This window comes from Chaetodon trifascialis, chromosome 4 (genome assembly GCF_039877785.1).
Source record: "Chaetodon trifascialis isolate fChaTrf1 chromosome 4, fChaTrf1.hap1, whole genome shotgun sequence".
Taxonomy (NCBI): Eukaryota; Metazoa; Chordata; class Actinopteri; order Chaetodontiformes; family Chaetodontidae; genus Chaetodon; species Chaetodon trifascialis.
Window position 1 is genome coordinate 16,320,267 of NC_092059.1, and position 26,524 is coordinate 16,346,790.

General features: G+C 42.7%; 1 protein-coding gene across 9 annotated transcripts in view; it reads right to left on the reverse strand.

Moving 5' to 3' along the window:
- Window positions 1-1,935: 1,935 nt before the first annotated feature.
- ptprsa (protein tyrosine phosphatase receptor type Sa) overlaps window positions 1,936-26,524 on the reverse strand; it is a 232,078-nt gene continuing 207,489 nt past the window's right edge. For all 9 annotated transcript variants that reach the window (XM_070960507.1, XM_070960506.1, XM_070960509.1 and 6 more), the window contains 10 exons: window positions 25,411-25,586; window positions 23,092-23,211; window positions 20,838-20,992; window positions 19,515-19,800; window positions 14,805-14,983; window positions 14,283-14,409; window positions 14,030-14,155; window positions 9,872-10,026; window positions 6,648-6,783; window positions 1,936-6,369 (listed from right to left, as the gene is read on the reverse strand). In XM_070960507.1, the coding sequence (XP_070816608.1) occupies window positions 6,301-6,369; window positions 6,648-6,783; window positions 9,872-10,026; window positions 14,030-14,155; window positions 14,283-14,409; window positions 14,805-14,983; window positions 19,515-19,800; window positions 20,838-20,992; window positions 23,092-23,211; window positions 25,411-25,586 (1,529 nt within the window). In that variant the 3' untranslated portion in view covers window positions 1,936-6,300. The remainder of the gene's footprint in view (window positions 6,370-6,647; window positions 6,784-9,871; window positions 10,027-14,029; window positions 14,156-14,282; window positions 14,410-14,804; window positions 14,984-19,514; window positions 19,801-20,837; window positions 20,993-23,091; window positions 23,212-25,410; window positions 25,587-26,524) is intronic.

The following is a 26,524-nucleotide window of genomic DNA, read 5'->3' on the forward strand; positions in this document are numbered from 1 at the left end:
AAACCACAACCTTAACAAGGCACATCTCAGACAGATAACCTCTGCGGCCGGTGCAACACCCTTCCCTGGTTCTTTTGGCTTTTTCGTGCTGTGATTGGATTGATTTGTCATTTGCAACAGAAAGAGCTTGGCCATGGGGCTGTGGATAATCCAATTTATCGCTTTGCCATTTATTACAAATTTCTGTGGCTTTTGGGTCCACTGTCACATCGATTCGTTGATTGCTTGCTTAGCTGGGTCCTAATGAGCTGCTGTCTGAATCACTGCATAATCGCCGCCCTAATTCACTTCCTCGCCTGCCCTCACACTCGGTCTGTTGGCTTGCCACTATTAGAAAAGAATGGACTGAAACACAGCTCTCTGAGCAGACAATTAGTAACATCATCCTTGAAACCGAGTGTCATTCTGCGCATATTACCCTTTAATAAATGACAATCCTCTTGCAACTTAGCAGAACGCTTTCACAAATTGCTGTTTCAGGTGACAAGAGCTCATTGGCACATCATCTGCTGCTGGTGTACGTGTGAATCAAACGAGCATGAGCAGTCAGGTCTTAGGAGAGACAGCTTTTGACTTGAAATACTGGGATGGTTCACCAAACCACCATTAGATTCTTTGGACTCTTTTATTTGCTATTTTGTAGCAGGTACCAATGATGTAACTGCTGGGTAGTTACTACAACGGAAAAGGGACAGGAAATAACCAAATTAACCCAAACAAATTTACACCTGGGGGATTTCATCTCACAGTGAGGCGTTGCAGATCAACCAGCTGAATACCCCGTGCCCCATCCCTCCCATTTCAAGCATGTTGGGTAACCTACGGTGACTACATAAAACTCTGAAATGAGCCGTTTAGAGCCAGTTATATGAAAACATACTTATGAATATTCCATTTCTGCAGTATTCTGCCAATAGACCCCCCTAAACCGTACACTCTGGTCCTTTAAATGAAAGCTTGCAAACCCAATATGTACACTGTAATTACCTTGAAAAAGTGGTTAACGAGTGACTGCTTCATTTCACAGCCCGTATACTCACTAACACTACTATAGTGAAAAAGGGGTGAACAAGGGACTGCTTTTACAGTCTGCAAACCCTGGTCTTAAACTACAATAATGAAGTATTCTCATACATTTTCAATGCTGTCTCAGTTGTTGTGTGTTTTGACTAAAAAGTAATGGCCATCACTTCATGTGTGCTTTCCTAAAAAAGTTGAAAACCTTCTTAAAAAAACTGTGCCTGTGTTTCCACCCACAGCAACTGGAATTTTAAGTCCGAGAAACTGCTTTTCAGGTTCCTGAAGCCCGTAGTTGGCGGCATTTCCACGGCTGTCTGTAGATCCACGAAGATGAGGCAAATTAGTCTGCTGACGTATGAAAAAGCGGCGGCTGTTTTTACACTTAATATCTGTGTGTGACTAAACAACAACATCCATCTGTCATGCACTTTCTCCTGTAGCTCCTGTTGATGTGTCAAGGCACAGTTAGCAAACTGCTTTGGGGTAAGGTTAGGTACCAAATTTCTCTTCCTTTGGCTGATATTTTACTTAGAGGTTATCAGACACCTGAAGAGCCTCACTCGCGGATAGATGGGATAGCAAATACCACCAGGAGAAGGTTTACCTCTGCTCCAATATCAATGTCTGGATGGCATTTACCAAGCTTGAAGAGGGGCTTAAAGCCACTTCGGGACATGTTTGTGAAGAGGCTGGTGGACAAATATAGGAGGGAGCTAATCAAGCCATCTATCAACAAAAGAAGAGCACCATCTGTGAGCTTCATGACTTGTCCTGTGAGCTCTTGAAGCACAGATTTTTCAATGCAGGTTATATACAGGGATATGCTGTAGGTAGGCAGACAATCGGAGATGAGGAGCGATATCTGGAAGAATCACGCATAACGTACTGCTTCAGCAGAAAAGATCACAGGCAAAATGGTTTTCAGACAACATTTCTTTAATACAAAGTCAACATATCTACATACACAGTGGCTTTAAACCAATTATTGTTTCAGTTAGAAGTAACAGTTTGAAAGTGATAGCTCTTGGCCCTCATACAAAGGAAAAACTATTTTGCTGAGTTTGGGTTCTTTTTCATTTTGTTGGTATGTACTGTATATGTTCTATTCTTTTTGAAGTCATTTTTTGTTAGTGTTTTTTTTTTTTTTGTTAGTCCCCCACCCTGAAATATTCTGCAACACGTTCCAGTAAATTTGGCGGCTGTTTTCAAAAGTCTAGCATCTTTACATGAAGTCAAAAGAGTTACACATTGCACAAGCTTCCAAAGACTTCCACGGTTTCACTTTTGGCGTGGGCCCCTTTTACCAGTCATTTCGAGTTCCAAAAGAGTTCAGCTGACGATTTTAGTTCATTACGAAACATCTCAAAGGTCCCCACTGATCAGAAATGACGTGCTGGAAATGCGAATTTGCAGCAAGTTTTTGGTTGTCTCGGTTCCCTTGGTTGCACCGCACTGCTCTGTTTCATTGAGTCCTGATTTCTTTCTGCATCCCACAACGAAACACAGCTGAACAGAAACACAGAGTATGGTTCTATACAACGCTTAAAATGCAATAGGGAGAAAATAAGTCAACATGTCATGTTGCAACTGAACTATTTGTGGCCTTTAGTGTAGCTGCATGTGTCTATCAGCCAATGACGTGTTCATGGACACCTTGGCATTTTAGGCAGCTGGACTGCTGGGGACCTTCTGGGGAAACTTCTAAGGAATGAAAAACACCTTCGGGTGCTATTGTCTCTCACAGAAGCAAAGAAATTAAGAATCTACACCTTTGTCATTCCCTTTTTTGGTTGGAGTTGGCGATGTTGGAGGTCCAATTATTTAAATAGAATCAATTTAAAACCCCTCTAGTTGATCCATGATGTGAAAGAGAAAAGTCCATCTTATCTGGAGTAAAACCGTGCTAATGCCAGGGCAGGAAAAAGTTCCTGTCCACACTGAGAATGAGGATGTAACAGGACGCTGAATTGAAGGTTGATTACCAGATTAAATGGTTGCTTGGTAGAATGGACTACCTTCCCATCCTCAGTTAAATTGTACCAGCAGATCACTGAGGCTGATTTCATGCCCTCATTGAGGCTATAGGTGTGAGAACAAGAGCTGGCTTGTTTCCCAGTTTAACTGCTAGCAGGGGAAATTAAAGGCAGAAAAAAAAAGAAAGAAAAAAGAGCGAGTGGTAATTAAAAAGCAGGGAGCAGGGCTGGAGAAAGAACATTTCAGAAGGAGAGAAAACAGGCTTTACAAACACCAGGAAGTTGGATATGAGCAGAACCTCGATCTTTGTAATTCTGTCCCACTGAAAGTATGAGATCTTGAGGGTCAAATGATACAAATACATATAATCTATATATTTGTTTATTTACAGGTATATTCTAGATCATAGTGGATATCTAACAAAATGAATGACCACATTATGTCTGAAAATAAAGTAAAAAAAAAAGAAAGAACTTATTTTCTTGAAAACTGTGAGGGTCATAGTCTGTACATGATCGATCAAGGTACAGTATATGAAGTTTGGCTGACAAAGATAACAAAAAAGTTTAATTAGGAAATTTTTTGATTGATTAGATATTTTGTAGACCAGTTCATCATTCAACAGTTGCTCAAAAAAATAAAATAAAATAAAATAAAAAATCAAAAGAAACTAATGCCTACAAGTTAATGATAATAACGAATCTCAACAAGGTTTAAAAATGGCATCTCCTCATCGGCACAGGGTCTACCCGGAGGTAGAAGTTTAACTGGTGAGTGGAGGCAGAGGATTCAGGTGTAGCGCTGACACCACTTCTGCTTTTCTCAAACACACAAAGGTCTCTAAGATTAAAAAAACAAACACGCAAACAAAAAGAAACTAATAAAAAGTCATATTTTCAAACATGAGCGCTGGCTGGTATAAAAAAAAAAAGATGATGAGGAGAAAAACTGAATTAATACTAAGTGTTTGAATATATCTTTATATTCTGCATTTAAATATATATGCATGTGCGAGTGTGCAGTATATATATACATAAATACATATATGCACACGTACACACAGACATGTTATACTTAGCATTTCTACAGTGAAAAAATAGAATGTCTTTAAACGTAATATGAACAAATAAGCATTTCTCTTTTCCTGCTAATATTTAAAAAAATGTGATACAACATCTCTGTTAAAAAACTAAACCAAAAAGAAAATAAAAAGTCAACTATGTAATGTAAAATAAGTCGTCATAATACAACATTAATGTTTTCATAATGTTACAATAACAATAAGGCTTTTTTGGAAATAAGAAAAGATTACACACAGTTCTGTCCATCGCTCTGGTTTTTGTGCACACCCACCTTCACAGAATCCACACACTCTACCAAAAGACTGATCTCAAAATCATAACCTGGTGGCTTCAAAAGCTTGATTTTTTTTTTCTTTTTAGTTTGTCTTTTAATCACACACATATACATTAGTGTGTCAAATCCAACCTGCAGTTGTTTTTGGAGTATTTGTTTCAAGTTTCTTTTCTTTTTTTTCTTAGGGATGTGCAAGTAACTCGTACCAAAGAATTTCATCATCACGTCATGGCATCGAGATCCAACATGGCTGCCTGGTCTGGCTGTGGCATCCACAGAGACATCATCTATGAAACGGAGGAAAGAAATCAAAGCAACCACTTTGTTTATCCGCCTGTTACCAAACACACGTACAGTGGAACTAAAGGCCAATTTTTCAACCACATGAACGTACAGCTTTGTCACTGCAGCAGGTCTCTGCCACTCTTGAGTGTCTTACACGATGAAATAGATGATTATAGAGGAGGCAGGAAAAGTGAATGGAGAGGTGGAAAAGAGCGGTGGACGATGTTGTCACGTGGATGCGCTTTCAGTCATGCCCGCCTGGGCGTGAGCGGTTAGCAGAGCTGGCATCTTTTGTTCGTCAGTTTCCTCTCCCTCAAGAGTCACACGTACAGCATACACGAGATAAGCAGCATGTTTGGTTTCGACAGAAAATAACAAAAAAAAAAGAAGAAGAAAAAAAACGGATAATTCCTCATAAGACAAAAAAGTTTGAAACGATGATGAGCGTTGGTCACTGTACACAAAGAAAGCCCCAACTTTGCGGGGATCCTTGTTTGGTTGTTCCGTTTGTTCCAGAGCTTCTCGCCCACCACATTTACCTCTTGTTCAAAATGGTGGATGTTAACGCCGAAGCCCCACGATGCAATGGTTCCACAGAGAGGAGTGATTGTAAAAAATCATGGGACACGGTTGCCATTTCTCCCAGCTCGACCATCCGCAAGATGACCCAGCCGTGGCTCCTCGCAACAGCCGAGGTTTTCCCCCATTCCTCTGGTGACGGAGCCTCCTGGGGCACTTTTGAAATACCCTGTGGTACTTTTCAACATCACTGTGGTTACCTGGCTTGGGATACTAATTTTGCAGTTCATAATTGATGAATTAACTGATCTTAAGATATGTGCTGCTGCTTTCTTTCCCCGACAACCACTGACAGCGCCTTCTCTAAGCTCTTAGCGCTCGAGAACATGTGATGTGTACTTTAATGGTGTTTTTCCACACAGATTATGCATATCGTCGGCGGGACAGTGTAAAAAACTCAAGCTTTATTTGATGGCAGATGTTCTCCTGCCAGTTACGTTTCCTCTGTTTTTATGCTTTTGTCTTACCAGAGTTTGGGGAAAACCATTTGTGTTCACTCAGGCAACCGCAACTTGGTCACTTCTCTGGATATCACTCTCAAAATGTGTCGATAGAAATACTTGAACTCCCTTCTACGCTGACGCATATCAAAAAAAACAAGACAGTCACCCCATCTTGGCTACATCCATCTGCCTCTCACTGATTTTTGCTGTTGCCTTCTCCTTCATTATCTGTTGCTTGTTACCATTGTATCACGAAGATATTTTTGAGAAATGTCCACGAATGTTTACAATGTCCTCCACATTGAAACACTTGAGGTAAGGTAAGCAGTCTGACACTTTGATCGTTTCCCGCCCCACAGCTTGAGCCACAGCGTCTGGTTCCTCTCCTGATGAGGATTTTCATTTCTAGATGATGGGCAATTTTCCTCATGAAGGGTCTCTTGGTCAAATTGGAATTATTCTAAACTGCTTGGTTGGCCGTCGTCTTCTAAAAAAAAAAATCTACAATAGGATCCTGTTGGGTGTGTCTGAATTAATGATGGTGTTATTGTCGTCTGCTGTTGTCGTTTCAAATTTCAAAGTTTCTATGGCTCAGGAGACTGTTGAGGGGGGCGACAGGATTCTGGGGGGAAGAGATGGCTTTTTACGTTGCATAGTGATCAAAGCTTCCTAAATACTCCAGAGCTGCGTGATAGCAGAATTGGTACTCATCCTGTAGGCAAGACACACAGAAAAAAATACATCAGAAAAAAAAAAATCTAACCATTAAGAGTTTGCTATGAGCATGAGAGATTAACAATTCCAGACAAGTTCTAATTAAAAGAAATTACAGACAGACTATATCCTCACAAGACAGTAATACAGATTAGATAGCTGGTGTTTCAAACATACATTACACAAAGATTAAGACAGCTATACTAAAGTCATTTTAGGTCAATTAACTTGCAATAAAACTGGAAGCTTTTTATGTTTTTCTGTGTGACCTCTGACCTCAGTCTGGACCATGGCTGGCCTCTGTGTTCGGAGCATCTTCACTGTCTGGAAGATATCAACCACACCTTCATAGCGCATTCGCTCCAGGACGATGCTGAGGGTGATGAAGACTCCGGTCCTGCCCACGCCAGCACTGGAAACACATAAGGACAAAGTGAATAATAAGGATGTTACAGATAAGTCTTGCCCACACGGTGACTGAATGGTGAGTCTTTATTTGTCTTTTTGTGGTCTCCTCTCTGCCTGAGGTCCTCTAGTCCCTTACATGTGTTACTTATGACTGTATGAGTCGAACAAAGACCTGGTAAACAGCAGTCATCTTTAAGTCATTTAGATTCTACATTTCCTCTAAAATGCATGCTATATCTACAACAGGAACGTGTTGCAAAGCTGCACTGGGCAACTTTGCATGTTTGCAGCTCTAACTGCCTGAAAGAGTCGAACACCAGAAATCCTGTGGCAGAGCAACGCAACGTTGATGTCAGCCAGGAGGCAATCTTCACATGAGAACTCCATGAATCCACTTTTATGAGCATGCACTTCCTCGTAGATCATGAAATGAGCCCTCAAGGACACGCTCAAATCACGCACACAAACGACCAAGCGTTTTGTCTCATCAAGCCCCTCCCATCAGTGGAAAAAGTCTGCCTGCTGCTCTCCAGAAATACAGTCTGCGTCTTAAGTCGGATCCTGAAATACTCGAGAGCTGCCTCTCTAAGCTGCTTTGCTGTGAAATGACTTCCACTTCACCAATGGAACAATAATTGATATGACAACAGATTTATTTGGGCTTCTTCCAGCCTCCGATGCTATTTTGTTGAGTGAAGAGTGAAAGCGACGGCTGTTAGCTGACGCTTTTGCTTTGCGTGTGTGTGTGTGTGTGTGTGTGTGTGTGTGTGTGTGTGTGTATGCCTGCGTGTGTGCCTGTTGGGGGACAAAGCTAGACTTTGGACAAAAGATGACTTCATTTGACAATAAATTAAATGATATCGAACACAGAAGTCACTGGGCCTACAGTAATCACGCGGAACATACGACCACCCACTACCAACCCCCACGCCGCAGTGTCTCTCAGCCCCCCAAAGCCTCTTCCTGGGAGTTGGTCACAGCTTGTCACATGGACTTTTAAACTCACTCGGAGCTCTCCTCTCCTTCTCTCTCTCTCCAGGAAGATCGACTCTCCAAATCTGAAGGCTCGCCGAGCCGCTGCAGACTGAGAGGATTTGGTGTCCCCATTCACAGGAAGTAATCAGGCAATTAATGACAAAAAGCATGTGGGTCTATTAGATAGTGGCTGAGGAGGGGAGAGGAGGAGTGAAGAAGAAAAGAGGGTGGGAGTGGAAGAAAGGAGGGCTGGGAGAATGGCTGGACGGATGGAGAGGAAAAGAGAGAAAGAGAGAGAGAGGATTAAGAAGTAGACAGAAGGGATGACAGACTAGGGAGGCCGGTGACAGTAGACGAAAGAGTAAGAGAAAAGGAAGGCATAAGCTCTCCACTCGGAGATGAAAAGCCTGGAGGGAGGGAGGGAGGGAGGGAGGGAGGGGAGGAGGAGGATGATAGGGAGGAGCAGGAGGTAGTGACAGACAAAGAAACCATCTTTTTTTTTACATCACTACTCATGAGAAACTTTGCAAATTAGATATCTGCCTTTAGACAAAATGACACCATTAACTATTTACTATTTAAAAGGACGGCAGGTAACTGAAGTGCACAATTAACAGTGCAACATTCTGATGTTTTCATTTCCTCTTTTAATGACTTACAACACTGCAGACTGCACACCTTATGTGTTAATTCTCTTAAGCTACTTGCAAAAATCAAACCGAGTTCATGGAGATGTGTCAAGGACGCTTAAACTGTGCATTGCGCTGAATATAACACAGTCATGTGACTTTTGCCGTTCAGTTTAATAGGCCGTGTGCCTCTTTGCCAGCTTAAGACGGCGCCCTCCCTCTCCAATAATGGCCTCACAGAGGGGAGGAATAACTCTGTCTTATTGGAGCTTCCCTGACACCTCTTACAACTCCCTGGGGCCCATTTGATGGCTGGTGACATCATTGCTTTTTAAAACGCGGGGGGTGATGTTATGTTTGATGATGTCATGGCGCCTGTGTGATAGAAATGTGGAGAAAATGTGACACCTACTCTGCTTCAAAAGTAACTCATGTTCATGAGACAGCCAGGAAATTATTCAGTGTGTTAACACCTTTGTCTGTTAACGCTGTCGCATTCAGTTGTATTCTGAAGCCTTTAAATGAATGCCAATCAAAGTGATGAAAGACCATCTACAGTGGATCTCATACAGGTGTGTGTCTTTGTTAAAGGAATTTCTTGACATTTCTTTTCTTCTTTACTGGACTTGCAGAGCATAAAAAAACAGGCTATCAAAGACATCCATTGTCCAGCAACAAAAGCTAACAACTCATTCAGATCCCACTCAAAGTCTATGGATGAATGAGAATAATCTACGGTCTTAGTGACCACTGCCAAATATCGGTTTCTACAGGAGTCCGGCATGTCAAGTTAATGATGAAGGTTACCTTGGAAGCTACACTCGAGGTGATGAAAAATGCATCACAGAGCTATCATAAAAACCAAAAAGAATGGCTGTATCATTTCATGTGCCTCCTCTTTGCAAATGCCAAGCCGCATCTCAGCCTTATCAATTATGGAGGAGATGGGCCTGTGGAGGAGCGGAGGTAGAGTACTGCGGTGGCAAAAAGGAGAGGAGGGATCGTATCTGATGATGCTGTTAGAGCTGCACCGCAGGAGGTGCTGTGCTGCAAAACAATAACCACCTTAAGAAGTGAATTAATCTTGTCTAGATGCTTAAAGCCTTATATCTCTTTCAGGAAGGAAAGCGTATCGAACATGCCGCTGTGCCTGGAAATAGAGCATATCACACTCTTTTAAAGAAAACCTTTATTATAACAGCAATTTTTTGGGGGGGGTTGGGTTATTATTGGTTATTATCAATACTATCAATAAGTGTTAATTATGAGGTTATTGAGCAAAAGCTCTTAGTTAATGGGTTAGTACTTGTAGAATATGGTAATTCAGAATAAAGCATGAATAAGTGCTTTATAATGACTGATAAAGAGTCAAAATGCTACTAACATGCATGCTAATAAGCAACTTGTTAATGTTGTGTTAACATAATTTCATATATTTTAGGTCTTGGATGCTGTACAGTAGAGAAGATATGACAGTGAGACCCCTACCTGCAGTGGACAGAGATCGGTCCATCCTGTCCAAACTGCTCCTTGGTTTTATGCACCTGGCCAATGAAATCAATGAATCCCTCCCCGGATTTGGGCACGCCTTGCTCCGGCCAATCAGTGAACTGGAACTGCCTTACTGTCCTGGACTGGCCATCCTGCAAATACAGTGAGAATAAAGTGAGGACAGATGGTGGAGATCATAGAGAAGAGAGGGGAGAAGGTGGACGTAAAGAGCGAGAGTCAGTGGCTGTCTGGAAAGAACAGGTCAGAGAGGATCTTTACTCATGTTTTCTTAGTGGATACCTTTGATGCACAGTAAAGCGTCATTACAGTCACACATTGGGGTTAAATCCCGCCCACCCACCCGTCCAACCAACCCACACCCTTTGGCTCCTTCTAAGAACATAATCCAAATTTCAACAATCAAATGAAACAGTGTTTGTTGATGTGTTTTCCCTCCACAATAGAAATAAGGATGCACAAATGTACAAAGACACACACACCTGACCACAGAGGGACGGCATGTCCTCTCCTCTCCCTCTCCCGTCCTTTACCTCAGACCAACTGTCTCTATTTTCTCCTTTGCCTAGTTCCTGTGTGTGCTGCAACGAGTAGGTCCTAGTTAAAGCTAATCAATAGTGTATCTGCCATGACAAGCGTCTTCTCCCAGACACCATGTTGAATAGGATAATCCTGCCATGCGATCAATACAGCGACCTGATGGATGAGTGGAGCGAAGGAGGTAAGAAGCGAGGGTGGAGGACTAAAGGAGAGGAGGTGGGATTGGATGGTGAAAATTGCAAACAAAACAAAACAAAAAAAAGTGAAAAACTGAAAAACCCTGACACACTGACAAGTCTACTAGACAAAATGTCAATTTTAAAAACTCAATCTTACATTGATTGTTATAACCTTGTTTCAGTGGTGCACTTGCTTCCATTGCAAACAAAAAAAATGCCATTTATTCCACAAACAGTGAAGCGATCTGCTGTGGAGTGGATTATCAAGTCTGATAATGCACAGTCAACTCTTTTGTGTCATGTCCTTGTAAAGAAAGTTCTTTTCAAGCTGTCTCAGAGAGAATACATTGCTGAGGAAAGTGAGCAAAGCGAAGCAGTTTTGCATCTTGAGATGCGCTGCCTGCTTGATGCCACCAGCAATTAAGACCACCAGGTGTTCTTTCCTCCAGTTGTTTCTCACTTCTCCATGCAGCAGACCTCAGTTTAGACATGATGTGTCATCTTCACACATTCTGGTCCCATTTGGTCGCACGGCAAAGGCACAATTTGATTAAACCTCAGATGGTGAGTCCAGTGGGATCTAGGTATTCCTCCCTTCTGTTGTAGATTTATAGACTCTTAAATTAGGTTTAGAGTAAATTTGTCTAAATTATCTAATTTACAGGAATGTGAATTTACACTGAGAGACATATTATCAGCTCTGATAATATTTGTGAAACAATTTGCTAAGAAGCAGAAATATTTTGCCCCAGTAGAAAATTTTGTGCACTGACATAAATTACATTTATGCACAGAGCCAGTGAATTGGTAAGTAGAAATAGAAAGGTAACAATCAGTATGTATGTAATTGGCCACAACCTTAGAAAGTCCTTGTGTGTGACTGCTGGTGACTGCCTCCACTGCCTCCAATGCTCGAAAGCTCATAAAAGCAAGAACTGTATACATGTGGATTACAGAAGTTATATTTGTCTCCTGATGTAGATGCATCAAGCGAATGTAAGAGCTCTTCTAAAGAATACATCATACAACTGGGGACTAATGATAGCCCACACTAGCTTCTGGATAAAAATAGCTAACAGTCAATTTTCCCTGGTTTTGAGGTATCATCCAGTCCAGCAAGCACACATCATGTCAGCATGCTGCATGCAGGAAACAGTACAAACAACTTTACATAGTCATTTAATTTGGCAGTGACCAGAAAAACTATGATTACATGACCCCGCAAAGCTAGCAATGTTTTGTTGCTCTGTGTCAAAAATGACATACATCACACTGAGTTCATAATAAAGTACCTCTGTAGTCATCATAGGTGTTGCCATGGTAGCTGTGCTTTCAAATTCATTCATTCATTTTGATTTTTGCCACAAGCTAAACCTCCCCCTCTGCTGCTAGCATGCTAAATGCAGCAGTCGAGTATAGTGAATATACGACATATGCAGCTATTGTATGTCAGGATATACATAATCTGTCTATTGAATCCTTGTGCTCTGAATGTGAAGTCCTGTTGTCCCATATGCCAGCATGCACTGTGTTGCTCTCTTAGCTGTCGATATGTTACTGCACTGATGCAGCCAAGATGTATTCATGTACATTGATTGTACTTGACACACAGTGATTTGGATTCTAATAAGTTAAGCCCCATGCACCGTCTCTCTTTGTACAGCATCCCATGTCTCCTCCCCTGTTTAATGACGCACTGCATGTTTTCTTTCTTTCGTAGCCTTTGTTTTTCATCTCAAAAACATTTTCCCTCAGCAGGGGGATTAAAAGTGAAAGAGGGGCAAAGACAACAACACAATAAACCAAGCACGGCGGGAAAAAAAAAAAGACGGGACAGAAAAAAAGAGAGGAAAATTTAACACACAACCTGAGGGCCCACGCGGCGTGTCAAATTGTGTGATTAAATACGTGACTGGCTCGCTAGATGTGAGTGTTGAGGCGTGGAGCCTATGCTATTACTGCACAGAGGCATGCGATGTTCACGCGAACACACATGCGCGCACACGCATACAAATGCATAAACACGCATGTATCTGCGTAATCTATGGTATGTGCGGTAATATCCAGTTTACACGCTCTCACATGCATCCTCTGTCAGTAATATGGAGTTAAAAAGCTACACACACAGCTTCACATACACTGCTTCTTAACATTTTACACTGACCCAACCCTCCTTTATCATGCCTTCAAGCACACTGACCAGTGCGCTGGGCAAAATGTATGCATGTGTGCACGAGTGTTCACAGGTTAAAACATACATTCAAACATACATGTGGCGTGTGTTTGCATGGGTGTGGATCAAATGTGCTAAATGAAAGCGAGCCTATGTACACATTTGTGTGGTAGTGAGTATGTGTGTGTTTGTGTGTGTCCCCGTTCGGAGAGATATTTTGCACACTGCACAGGGTTACGTATAAAAAAAAGAAGTGTATATTCCAAAAAATATAATCAAGCAGGTGAAAATACTCACATGGCTCAGATCACAATAGAAAATGCTTATGCTTAAGAGTGCGTGTTAATATGTTAGTGTGTATGTATGTGTGGGGTGGTTGCATACAAGCTTAAACAGCATTTATATTTGATTTCCTCACTGTGGATTGTGTGAGTTGGTGTGTATGTGCATGTGTGTGGAGATATAATGTATTAATTTTTTGTAATACAAACAGGATGGCTGCTGAGTACCTGCCACCCCGCCTGGGAAATCACTGGATATGTCAGCCTGTTCGGCAAAGAAAGGAAGCAGTTTGATTTCTGCTGCTGCTGCTGCTTCAACCTGATCGACCCCATTGGACCAAAAAAAGAAATCCTGAGGTAAAAACACAACTACGCTACTGTAGAGTATGTTAGAAACAGTTGAGGGCAAGAAAAGTCACTTTTGCGAGCTCTTGCGAATATTTGAATGAAATTACTTTCAACATTAAGTCATCATGATATCTTGTTTTGTGTGGAAACACATCTAACTACAAAGGAAAATGATGATATCAAAGCCATTTTAGGGACTGCTGAGAAAAAAAAGATGTTTTTGTGTTTATGTGACCTGCTTTTCTTTAATCTCCTACATGTCCCACACTCCAGTGAAGGGTGGGTCACAAGTGCAATTGTGAAAATCAAAGCATGATTTGGTACTGCACTGCATCCTGGTCTTTTGAGGCAGCTGAGGAAGTGGTGTCTCTATATATGTAAAATAGAGGATCTGTAATGTACTGAGTCAGTGGGGCTGGTATGGAAAGTTTAATATTTACTACAGATGCTTCAGGTTACTGGCAACTGTTTAACACAGCACCTTTAACTGTGATGGGACATTATTATCATGGTGTCAAGTGTACGAATAGTTATATATACCCAACTCACTTTGCAAACGCAGTGTGGCAATTACTATGTTTGTTAGGAACCGTAATCAATCCACGGTAGGTCTTACCCTGGCATCTGTGACCTTGAACTCTCGAAGAATGTACTGGGGCATGTTGTACTCTGCCATGGGATCAACCACAAAGTACTGGTACCTGGCAGAGCGTTCCGCTGGCCAGTACTGGTGACACTTTTCCTGTAGACAAACCCATTTTGACCATGATTTATTTTTCATTTCATTTTCCTTTGGCTGTCTGACACCTTCCATCAATTAAGCAATGGCATAAATCAGAAGTTTGTGTCCGTGTGTGTTCATGACCTACCCGTCCCATCTCTCTCAGTTTGGTCAACATGACTACAATGGTGGAGTTGTTCTCCCACAGCATTCTCCAGAAGTCCTCTGTAGTTTCTGCCAGAGGGCCCTGTGTTGCAATGTAGGCCTTCTGTTGCCTGTACACAGAAATCCCTTATTAAAACCGTTTATGTTGGCTTGTATAATTAATCAATCATTTTAAACACCACAGATTCAAATTTCTGCAGCACCACTTAAAAAGTCCCTGCTGGTACTTGACAGATTCTTGAAGGCTGTGTGATTTCACCTTGGAGATCGCAAAGGCAAAAAAGGAACACGGCTACATTTGCTGTTAGAATTAGACATCGTACTATTGTACTTAAATCACCTCCCCGCTTCCCTCATCAACTCTACCCTCTCAGCACCAATTTATTTTAAAGTTTAACTTCTCCAAGATAAACATTTAAAGTTTCCTGGTGATAGAAGAGACAGTAATGGCGTCACCTCACCTCACCTGCCCGCATGTTTCCCATCATTTCACCCCTCCTCCTACCTGTATCCATCAATGAAGCTGGCATTGATGTAGTCAGATCCTTCTAGGCCTCTGATTGGCTGCAGGCAGACGCGCGTGGTCTCATAGGGCATGATGTTGACCAGCCGATTCTTGAACTTGTTGCAGGGAAGGTTGGCACTGATGAAGCGCGACGTGTGGGCTTTGGAGTTGGCCAAACGCTGGAGAGGAAAAGATGGAGGGAAGGAACGCACAGAAAGAGAGCGAGGTCAGAAAAATACAGAGGGAAAAAGTGTTACACAGAAAATGTGGAATGAAAGGTACAGAGGAGGAAAAAGATGAAAAGAAAGTACAGTAGCGAGGGGAAGAGGGAATGAATTGGCAGAAGCAACAGTAGTTACAGAGAGGAGAGAGGAGGCATGAAAAGAGGGGAGAGAAGAAGGAGGGAGGATAAAAGGAGGGGAGATGGGGAAATGAGGATGGAAGGGAGGACAGATCAAGAAAGGAGTATATCAATGACAGAAAGTAATAAAGCAAACCCAATCTAATCTGCTTTACCGGTGATGGGACAGCTTCAAAGGGACACAGTTTATCAAGAATATATTTATCGGAAAGCCATTCAATAACTTCATCCCCTTATGCTACTTGTGGGGTCCTGCGGGGTCAGATGCAAAGATGGAAAATATGCCACACGCCCAGACTAACAAGCCTCTGGATCAAGTCCGTATGAAACAGAAAACTTGTCTAAAAGTGGGTCACCACTGCCTTTGATACTGGCAGTGTTGTGTGTGTGCGTGAAACATAGAGTCACACAGGGATGTTCAGAAAGACAAACACACAAACACTGCATAATGACCGAAATCAAAAGCTGTGCTGCTACATCATCGTCATCAGAGGGATCTCAGTGGGAGCTCGTGGGTCAGCAAGTCTTATGATCGCTTCCTATTGGCTTCAGTGTCTCAACAAAGAATGTGTATGTGTGTGTGTGTGTGTGTGTGTGAGTGAGTGTGTGTTTGCTTGTTAGCATTTGCCTGCAAATGGGAGACAACCTAATCAGATTGTTTGGGGCCCCCTTTCAGACAGAAAAGCATGGCGCACTGAAGACTGAAGAGCAGCATTTTTAACAGGGAGGAGAGAGAGATAAGTTGAAACTGATCCCTCTAAAAAGTAGGTGGGGATGCAGATTTATGTCCTGGACTCTTGGTCTCTCCACGGTTGTCAAAAAGTGAAAGTATCCCTCTTTGAATCTAAAAGTGAGCAACAACTCTTTCTCCCATTAGAGCATTGTCCTCCCTTTCTGTCTAATTCCCCCATAGCACCAGTTTCTCCGAGTCAGTGGCCACTTGGAGCGCGTCCAGCCCTTCTCCTCCTCCCCTGCTACTGTCGTCCCTTTGATCTGTGTTTCACAAAGGCACCTGGAAAGGCTTGAGGTGGCCTGGCAGCGCTAGAGGCCCTCAGCAACGCCACCAAACACCACAGACGGTGCAGGGAATGGAGCCAGATCTGGCAACCTGTCATCCAACAGGGCAGAGGAGCACATGGGGTACCTCTGCTCATGGTTTGCAGCTCCTTTCTCATTTATAGTACAGTACATCTTGTTACATTAAGAATGCTTCTCCATAACAGGGATAATCGTATTTGGTGTTTTATATCAGAACATAGGATTTGCTAAAGTGAGATTATCCTAATCCTAACCTGGCCTCGCCATAACCCCAACAGACAATTAAACCCATCATCAAACAGTTGTCCCAGTAAACTGTATTAATTCTGATTATAATTTGGCTACAATGCATCACAACGCTGATTCGTGCGGCGTATGATGCTGAATACGTCTCCTGCTTGCGGGTTACGTGTACAGCTCTTCGCCTGAACATGCTTCTTATTCATGCGCACATGCCAGAAAGCACTAGGCCGACAACTTCACGACAAGTCCCTCTTCTCGGTTAATTCCCTCGCTGAATCTCCTGCGAGTCCCACCAGTCACAGCTTAACTCTGCACGACGCTGTTTCCCACCTGAGAACGACAATACCCTCCCACCTGTCCCTATAGTGCAGCATTCTGTCGAATCACTTCCTTAGTGCCACGTTAGCATACAGTCGTCCCTTTGTTCATTAGCCAAACGTTCCTCCCTCCACTTGCCCTGCCATCCACCTCCATTTGTCATCATCAAGTATTAATTACTTAGCTCCCCCACCCTTCTTCACACACACCTCTCTTCTCTATCCTGACTGTAGTGTGGACGTTATTAATCCCCGTTTGACTCCTGACGCCAGCTCAGCACTATCCCTGTTACAGATGGCGGCAGAGATTCCAGCACCGTTGTGCACCAGCGAGTAAAAAAAAAAGAAGGTCGAAACACACCAGCACTATTATTGTTTCTTGGCAGGGGGCGCCGTGTTGGTGAATGGCAACGGCAGGATGATAGATGATTTGAGAGTGAGCATGTGTGCAATTCAAGGTCAGCAGATACTGACTGGAGCGTCAAAGCTGAGGTGAGTTTATAAGTTGATGAATGTTAAGATCTTTAATGGAGATCTATGTTAACACTGTGCCTGGCTGTCTATCCTCACCTACTGCTTTGTCAGGAATTTCTCGAAGAAAACCCACATTCTTTCTTTCTCGAACCTAAACTCAAATCCAGGCTGCTTTCAGTCAAAAGCCTTTGTCTTGTGCCCGCTAGATTAAACCCAATTTCTTTGCTTAAGCATATTATTCCAAATCCTCCAAAATGAACATTGTGGCAGTACAGTGAAAGGCTTCAATATTTCCATTTTCTAGCTTTGCAACAAAAACAATAATAATTCAAATACTGTGTATCCAAGTGATTAAATTATCGAAGCGAGGCTCAAAAAAATGAGGGACATTTGCTTTCTAGTCCACATGAGACTGTGTTACTTGTACTGAAGGAATAGTATAAACTCAAATAGCTGAAATGTAAATAAGGCTGCTTTAATCTGTGTTCTACTCTACATTATGTCTGTATGAGTGAGAAGCTGAAAAGAAAGCTGACTCTTGTCTAAGGCCCAGCCCAGTTTCTCTGACATATAAACATTTGCTTCAAACAGCATCTCCACTTGACCAAAATGTTATTCTCCCCCAGTCAGCTACTGTAATCATCTACTTTACATCCCCCCAGTCTCTTAATTTGTTTCATAGTTTCTTGTCAGAAACCCAGCTGATGGCCAAGAACCACTTAATCGTATGCTTTGTTCGAGCATCAAAATGCAAAGAAATGTATGATCACACATTAAAAAGCCATTACTGCAATCAACAGATAGGCAGACTGCAAATAATGATGAAGAGCAAAAAAATATCAAAGGCAAAGAAACTGGATTTACATCCAAAATAACTTCCAGTAAGATACAGCTGGCAGTGAGCCTCGTTTAAAAGGCTTACACTTGCTTAAGACAAGGTGTGGTAGCGTTTACTGCCTAGCAGAAAATAATGGAAATTTTGCAATACCCTGTCCCGGGCTGTCCCTAAAGCCTTACCACTGTCCACATTGAACAGCCTTTTTGGCAGGGAGGCTCCTCCATCCCTCTCACATTCATCATTCTTCCTCTTGTTTAACTGCCAGGTGCCCTTTCTTTCAGTCAAGGGCCGTTTCTCAATATGCGTTCTTCTCTGTACTTGTGTTCTTGTGTACTTGAGAAACGTCATCACTGAGTCCAAGTACTGTTCCATTTCAGAAGTCCGCACCTCGACAAGTACACTCAAATACCCGGATGTGTTCTTGCCCCTCCCACTTTACGGAGTATGCATCGGATGACTTGTGCAGACTTGGGGCAACCACGTATCCCAGAATGCATTTCGTAGCAACGATGGCGGAGGAGAGGACTCACAACTATAAGTTACAAGTTTCGAAATACTGCTGTTTTAGTAGTATGGAATGTGGTTTTAAGATTATTTTATGTGAGAAAGTGGATGTTAAAACTTAAAATCTGTGGTCGATTCATCACGATAGCGCGTAGTTTAAAAACTGCTCCAAAGTTTTCGGAGATGTGTCGTCCTGCTAACGTCATCAAGTACACTGCTGTCCCATCCCAATTGCAGAATGACGGTCCTGCGTCCTCCCGTCCTGGAGAGACTGTACTCCCAAGTCGAACTTGCTAAGTCCGAACTGCCAAGTTCGTAAGTCCGAACTTGGCGTACTTGGTATTGAAAAACGGCCAATAATTGACTCCTCATCACTTGGTGCTACAGCTAATGTTCTACATACTGCCACCTGCTGTAAGGGAGGGGAATGTGGCAGACACTTGAAATAGGAGATTATGCCTCCAGTCAAATGTACAGCCTACCTTTTCCTTTTTTTTTAAATTATGTTTCTTCTTGTTTTTTTTCCACAAATGTTAAAAATACGTCTGGTTTATTGCATGCTTGCATTATTTAGTTATGATGAAGTTCAAAGCCTCCAAAGTTAATACAGACACTGATCTAAGAGATAATGTGATTAAAGCTTCTGATCACACTTGTTATTTGTACTGTGAGTGTGCTGCCTTCAGGTCGGCTCAATGTGAGTTTTTCAGCTGTCATTTGCAATTTTAATTGGTGCCTGTATTTTTCCTGCACAAAACTACAGGCAGTCTGTCCTGTAATTTGCATGTCAGACCCCAGTGGTAGTTTTAAATCAACAATGTCATGGCTTATTAGTGAAAAGAAAAAGATATAGTGCTTAAGCGTAAAAACCTGTAATTTCAGTTATAGCATTGTACCTCAAAAGGTTATCAGGGAAGTTGCTCCATAGTCTGTACCTTAAATTCCAGCTCCATGCCGGTGACGTGCTCCCCACTCTCCACCTGGGCCAGCTTCTGGATGTAGGAATAGAGGCTCCGGGCAGCCACTTCAGTGTTGCCACAGGCCACCGCCTCCAGCAGTGCATCGTGAATGAAGCTGTACTGGTCCTCTGTCTGCACCATGTAGTTCCTCTGTGAGCGCATCAGCGTCACATGGCCATAAATGTCGACCGTCTTCTCGTGCTTGATACGCTCAAGCATGGCATCGATGACGATGAAGCAACCTGTCCGGCCGACACCCGCGCTAAGAGATGAGACAGAAAGAGAGCTTTGTTTAACAGAAATTCATTTCTCTCTTGCTCTTATTCATAGGGTCTTATTTTCTGGGTGCTGTGGCTTTGAATATTTATTTTCTTAATGCTAAGTGCCTGCCACATTTGTGTTGTAGGAATCTAACTGTAATTTGTGGCAAACATGAGGCGATTATGTACGTCTAGTAATGCTTATGGATTTGTTGGTGTTACATTTTAAATAATTGAGTAGGAGAGGAAAACAGAGATATAAAAAGATAGCTAGAGAGGGAATACAGAAACAACTAAAAATGACAGAACAACGAGAGGATGGTGATGGAGACTGAGCGAAGCAGGCTGTCAAATTTCAGTTTTATTGTGTAGTGCTTTGGACTCACTGAAGTCTTCTTATCTTGACAAAAAGGAAGGTTTCAATTTGAATAAGCCATTTGAGAAATATCGCTTGTAAAAGGAGGAAGGGCTAAGGAGCAAAAAGGGAGAAGCAAGAAAGATGGGAAGGGATTACTGTGAGGCTTTTCACAGGGAGGGAAAAAAGGAGACAGAGGTGGAGAGAATAAAAGCGGAGAAAGAAAGAGATGCCTTAAAAAGATGATGGCACCAATGCAGAAAAGAAAAGATGGAAAGCTGGTAAGAAAGAGAGCATGTGTTTGTATAATGTGTGTTATGTAATGTATAAGAGCAGTTATACAGGAGCTCTGCCATTCTGTTTGCTCATGGGCACACACACACACACACACACACACACACACACACACACACACACACACACACACACACACACACACACACACTCTGGGCAGGGGCACAAATGAAAAAGGGACACCTCTTCCATGTGTAGGGTTAGGCTTCATTTTGCTCCAAGGTCACACCAGAGTAGCAGTGAGCTAACCACAGGGGCACATAAAACTGCCCCACTTGGGCAAAGACATTCCAATAACATAAAAGGTTAAAAACAGAGCACTTTGGCTCTTAGAGCAAAACAAAAAACCCAGTATTTTAACCAAACCTTGCAAAAAACATTGCTACTGACCTGCAGTGGGCGATGATGGGTCCGGCGTCCGGCGGGTTGCAGGTCTTCACCCTGCGGAGGAAGGCCAGGAAGGGGGTCGGGTACTCTGGTACGCCGTGGTCAGGCCACGCCGTGAACTGGAACTGACGAACCTCCCGCTTCTCACTGGAGCCATTCTGCAAAGAGCAGAGAGAGCTGGGTTTGATGGCGCGGTGTATTTGGAGTGACTGAGCAGCTGGTTTTATTTAGTAAGTGTGGCCGGTGTAGACATGGTGCACTCTTCAAAGCATTCTAGGGGTTATTGTATGATGAGCACTTTAATTAGCTTTATAGCTATCACCACTTGCCATCAACCCACCTAATCTACTGGATCCCATTCAGCTGCCCCCACAAAACATGCTAAAGTCATCAGCCTGACTCAGCCCAAAATTTAAGGCCTGTACAGAACAAACACTGCCAACCTTGAACAGCCAATTTTAAAGGGACTTTTGGTGCAGTATGACTTAGCAGGGTGTAATCTTCCACTGGGAGACTGTTTCAGACACGCTGATCAGATGGACTCATCATAATATGAGTATGATCATTTCTATAATGAACACCACAGGTATTATATTCTTATGCACTCACATTGCTGCTGCTCGGAACATCTACAGATACAGGCAACAAACGCGCACATTACACAGCCGTCTGTCAGCTCCCGCTTCAAACTCAACTCTTGGCGCATCAAAGATACAAGCTGGGATCCAGAGGAAGATTTTTGAGAAGGATAAGAAGAGAGAGAGAGTGGGGGAGAGAGAAAAAATCCCCCTTGCATCTTTCTGTCCTGCTCTCCTCTCTTTCCTCTCAGAAGATCCTCTAATGGAGGTACTGTTTGCATTTCAATGCAGTCTTTCTGCTTCCCTGACAGAGGGAATTTTTTTCCTTGCTGAATAAATGAATAAATGAGCGTGGTAATTAAAAGCAAACTGACCTAAATCTTATTTTCCTTTTTTTTTGGACATTCCCTGCTTCTGCAGATGAAGCGGGCTGCATAGATGTTAATTGGATGCATGGTGGCTGGTTTTTTTTATGTTAAGGATTTATCAGCAGACACAATTCTGCATCACTGCAGGGCAGGCATACATATGGATAGGTACCACGATGGATGCTTTGTAGATCCACTGTGTGTACACTTGCGTGTCTACTGCCAGCTTCTGTCACCTTATACTTCACACGAATCCAACAAAGTATTTCCTCAGTGAGAAATCACAGCAACGGCTGCAGTTGTAAGGAGGAGGGAAAGGATGGATAGGAAAAGTATCATATGGGGAGGTTTGATGGAGGCTCAGAGCGGCAGAATGCAAATGGACTTGAATGTCAACCAGCAAGCTTTAAAGCACCATGGCTGCTGATACCTTGCTGCCTTTACAATCACTGGTTTGCTCAGGCCGTCATTGTTCTGCGGACACTCCAGCTTCAAAGACTTAAGCTTGGTGGTATCTGGTTTAGAGGAAAATTCTGGAAATGTCTAATCCTTCCAATGGCCACCGTTATATCGACCATGACATGTGTAAGTGTGAGTTTTGCATGTGCTGATGTTTTTTATGTCACTGTGTGAGAGACTGTATCTAAATGCATTTTAATGTGTGTTATTTATGTCTGCAGCGGTGTACCTGTGCGTGTGTGACCTCATATTTTATGTGTCAAGATATGTAAATACATGTATTTGGGTTTAGCGCAACCTTCACCATATGTTTGTGGATGAGTGTGCATGTGAGTCTGTATGTGCAAATGCTTCATCTTAAGAATGTTTTCATTTGTGTGGAGACTTTGTATCTGCATGTGTTTTTCAGTGATTCTCTGTGTGTGTGTGTGTGTGTGTGTGTGTGCGCGCATAGGAGCACGAGAGCAGTCTGCCAATTATGTATATTGAGTTTCTCTTCTGCTCACTTTACCTAAGTGCTCCAATTTGGCAGATGCACATAAACAGATGATCTATTGAGGAGAGAGAGAGCTGAACAAGGTAAAAGGGGAGGAATGGAAGGACGATGAGGACGAAGGGTTTTGTATGTATGCACTTTTACATCGAATGGAAAGAGCGCGCACGGTTTATGTCATTTTTGTAGCCTATGTAAATTTTGTTTTTACAAGGTACATCCCATGAATTCGCCCGCTGTTTACAGGACAGAAATCGAATGGGGATAACATTAGTCACTGTTATCAAACCTGATAATAAAAATAATGGCCGTGTTTTATTGCTTGTATGTGTGTGGGAGAGAGAGATAAATCCTCCTACCTTGTGCAAAGAGAAAGTGCGGACACAGAAAGTGGCCAGTTCTATGGTGTCCAACAGGGTCACTTGGGTCATACCATAGGTTTCTGTGCCACGACTGGGCCAGTACTGGTCACACTTAATCTGGAAGTGAGAGAGAGACAGACATTGAGATATCAGTCGCAGTATCTATGTCACAGCCTATTAAAAGGTGTCTCCAATAATGAACCATCATGCGCATAAATGGAGGAGTGAAGAAAAATTCAAATCATGCTCACACACCAGACATAAAGCAAACCCTCCTGTGGATTGAAACACCAGGCAGTGTTGACAGAAACACCAGGGTGGCTTCTCTCTATTTCAAATCTGAGGAACAGCGCTATGCAGACTAATCAGATGTGACCAGACTGCCACAGCAACTCCATTCTTAAAGCTTAACTTCAGCAACCTCACAAAACCTGCCTGCATCCCTCATTAAATCTTCTCACAAAAATCTTCACCATATATTCAGGAACATAATCACTTTACAATAAATCCTTCATTAGCATCTGTCAAAATAAAAGCCAGTTAAAGTGTTATCATTTCAGATCCTCACGTAAAAACCTCCTTTTGTCCTAAATGTTTTAATTGATGAGTAAAAAGCCACTTTTTAAAAAAACAAATCTTGTTTCCTCCTATATTCTCCTATATCTGAACAACCCCTGCATCCCTCCAGCTCTCCCCTGTCAGCCCACTTAATAAAGATTCATTCAATATGGGGTGTGATGCGCCAGCGGACATCAGATGAGATGTGACAGCGAGTGAGAGATGCGCTGCTCTCCAGCTTTCTCTCCCATTTCCTGCTCAAGCTGACACTCAAGTTCTACTGCCCGCTAATCTTGATCACGTTTGACAGGAGTGGAACGCGCATGTCAGTAAGGAGGATAGGTAAACAATTGAAAAGGGATTGAGGGAGGGAAAATGAGTGGAGGCACCTGGGGTGGGTGAGCCTGATGTTGACACAGGTTTGACTTGACAGGGTGAAGCATCGCAGTTGGCTTTTTGACATTTAAGTCCACTCCTTGATAGCATAGAATGCAATCTTTGTAGATCCATCGTAAAGGTATGCTCATACCACTTGCCTTTTTTTTTTGTAGCGCTCACCTGCATTTTCAGCTCAAAAAAGTGGGTCACATGACAGACACTTTGTTTGCATAATGACAAGCTGTCACTATGGACAAACAGAACTGGCATCAGATTGTCAAACAGTAAAGAGACTTCCTTAACTGGACTTTTCTCAGGTCCAGGTGCTTTTTCTGCTTTTTCACGATGATCACATGATCCTATTTTTCAGAGACAAATTCAGTTTTTTAATCTAATAGGTTGTGCTTGTAAACCGCTGAGTATACAGGGCCCTCATGTGAGGAGGACCCACACAGATACCAGAATGAATAGCTATGAATGCAGGGAGGGGTCCACAGAGAATGCAAATGTACAGGGTCCAGAATTTTATACCACAGCCACTGGTTATAGAGTGCTGCTGCTGCCCTGTTACAATGAAACCGTCTGTGTTTCTAAGCTGGGTAACAAAAAACTGTCAATTCAAAAACACTGGACTGTTCCTAACTCTGGAAAGTGCTCCTTCTCATCTCAAGGACACCAGGCTGAGCGCCTTCCAAAGAATATGCTTCCTGCACACCTTGTGGCCACTTCTCATGGATATAAATGTATGAAAAGAAAACAAACAAAAGTGGACTGGTGTGATCACACCCAGACATCTCATCCCTCCCTTCTGTGACTGAGCCACTGCTTTCCATGCACCTTTTCCACTAACTTCCTCTACCAACAGATGGTTGTGGGAGGCACTGGTCACAAGTGCTGTAAAAACTCTGTTGCTTGAAATTTAATTTTAGCTTCCTGCACTGCGCACTCTGAGCACTAAAACTTGCTAAGCTCTCAGCACTGTAGGAAACATGCAACAGCTTGTCGTTTCCATCGCAAATAAGCAGAGAAAACAAAGCCAAGTCTGTGAAGGTACTCCCAGCGGACGCGCAGCCCAGCTTATCAGATGTGCACAGGTAGGCCTTCTTTGAGTTAACTCTGTTTTATCGCTCCCCTCTCTGCTGCTTTCACCTCCCCATTCGAATTGCTACACTTCTCTGAAAGCAATCCATCTTGAGAAAATGAAATCTGATTACCTCCCAATGAAGTTCAGGTGTGCAGCTGGGAATGACTGTAAAGCTGCGCTGTTTTCAGCAGCTGCTTCTGGTACTTGATTTTGTAACCAGTGATTTGATTGCGAGATTTATTTGAAAAACAAAATGTAGAAACGGTGCCCAGCATCAGTCCAAAAACTGGACTTACTCGTGACTTCTCCTCCAACCTGGTCATCATGACCACAGTGGCTGCTCTCTGTTCCCACACCATCCTCCAGAAGTCCCCGAACGTCTCTGGCAATGGACCCTGGGTGGCGATGTAGGCATTCTGCTTTCTGTAGCCGTCAATGTAGTTGGCATTGATGTAGTCGCTCCCTGTGATACCTGGATACAAACAACAAGAAAAAGATTTAAGCAATGAAACATGGTGGTTTGATGGTTAATGCATTTCTGATCTGACTTCTTCATTATTTGACTGAACTTAATATTGCACCTTTTGTTTTGTGCCATCTGTCTCGATAATTCCCAGTTTTCACACACACTAACAGTGTTTCCCAGTCAATGAAGGTGTAAAGATTCTAAATTGAAAAACAAGTAAATTACTTACTGTGAAAATGTTGGAACTGTCCACAGAGAAGTGGCAGCATCTTAAGATATGGCTGATCATATGAGCTTTTGGGACTTAAAATATTCTAGGTATTAATCTTGCCCAATAGATTTAGTATTTATTTTGAGAACAAGACATAATACAAGATTAAATGAGATGTTCAAACAGTCTCACAGTCTTTCTCCCCCGCTGTTACAGTGGAGGTGAAGGAAACCTCAGTTTTTGTTCCATTTGAATGGATTCAAATGCAGCACCTGCTTCGCTGTCACAACTTCCTGCACTGCTCTTTTATCATTTTCTTTTTCCACGTCTGTGATTCTGCCTTGGTTTCTGTAGATATGGTGTAGCAGCCTACATCTGATTTACCACCACTGAGATGGAGCGCGGCTGAAGATGGAAAATAGCGAGGAGTAAATCAGCCACTCAGCCACCATGGCCAGGAGGCAGATCCAGCCACCATCCCTCTCAGCCCGCACCATGCTCTGTTGCACACTGGTCCCACTAAATCTAGCCGTAAGGCACCGCTCCACATTGCTGGGTAGACGAATGTGTACTGGCAACATTTTAATGCAAGGATGTTGTACTTGCACTTGTAAGCTCTATCACAAAATCCTGCTTCCACTCACTGCATGTAACTATCAAAGCATTCTGTGTCTGGTGTCCTTTAAAGTGCCGGCAGTAGTAAGAGAACACTTCAAAGCTAAATCATGTAGCT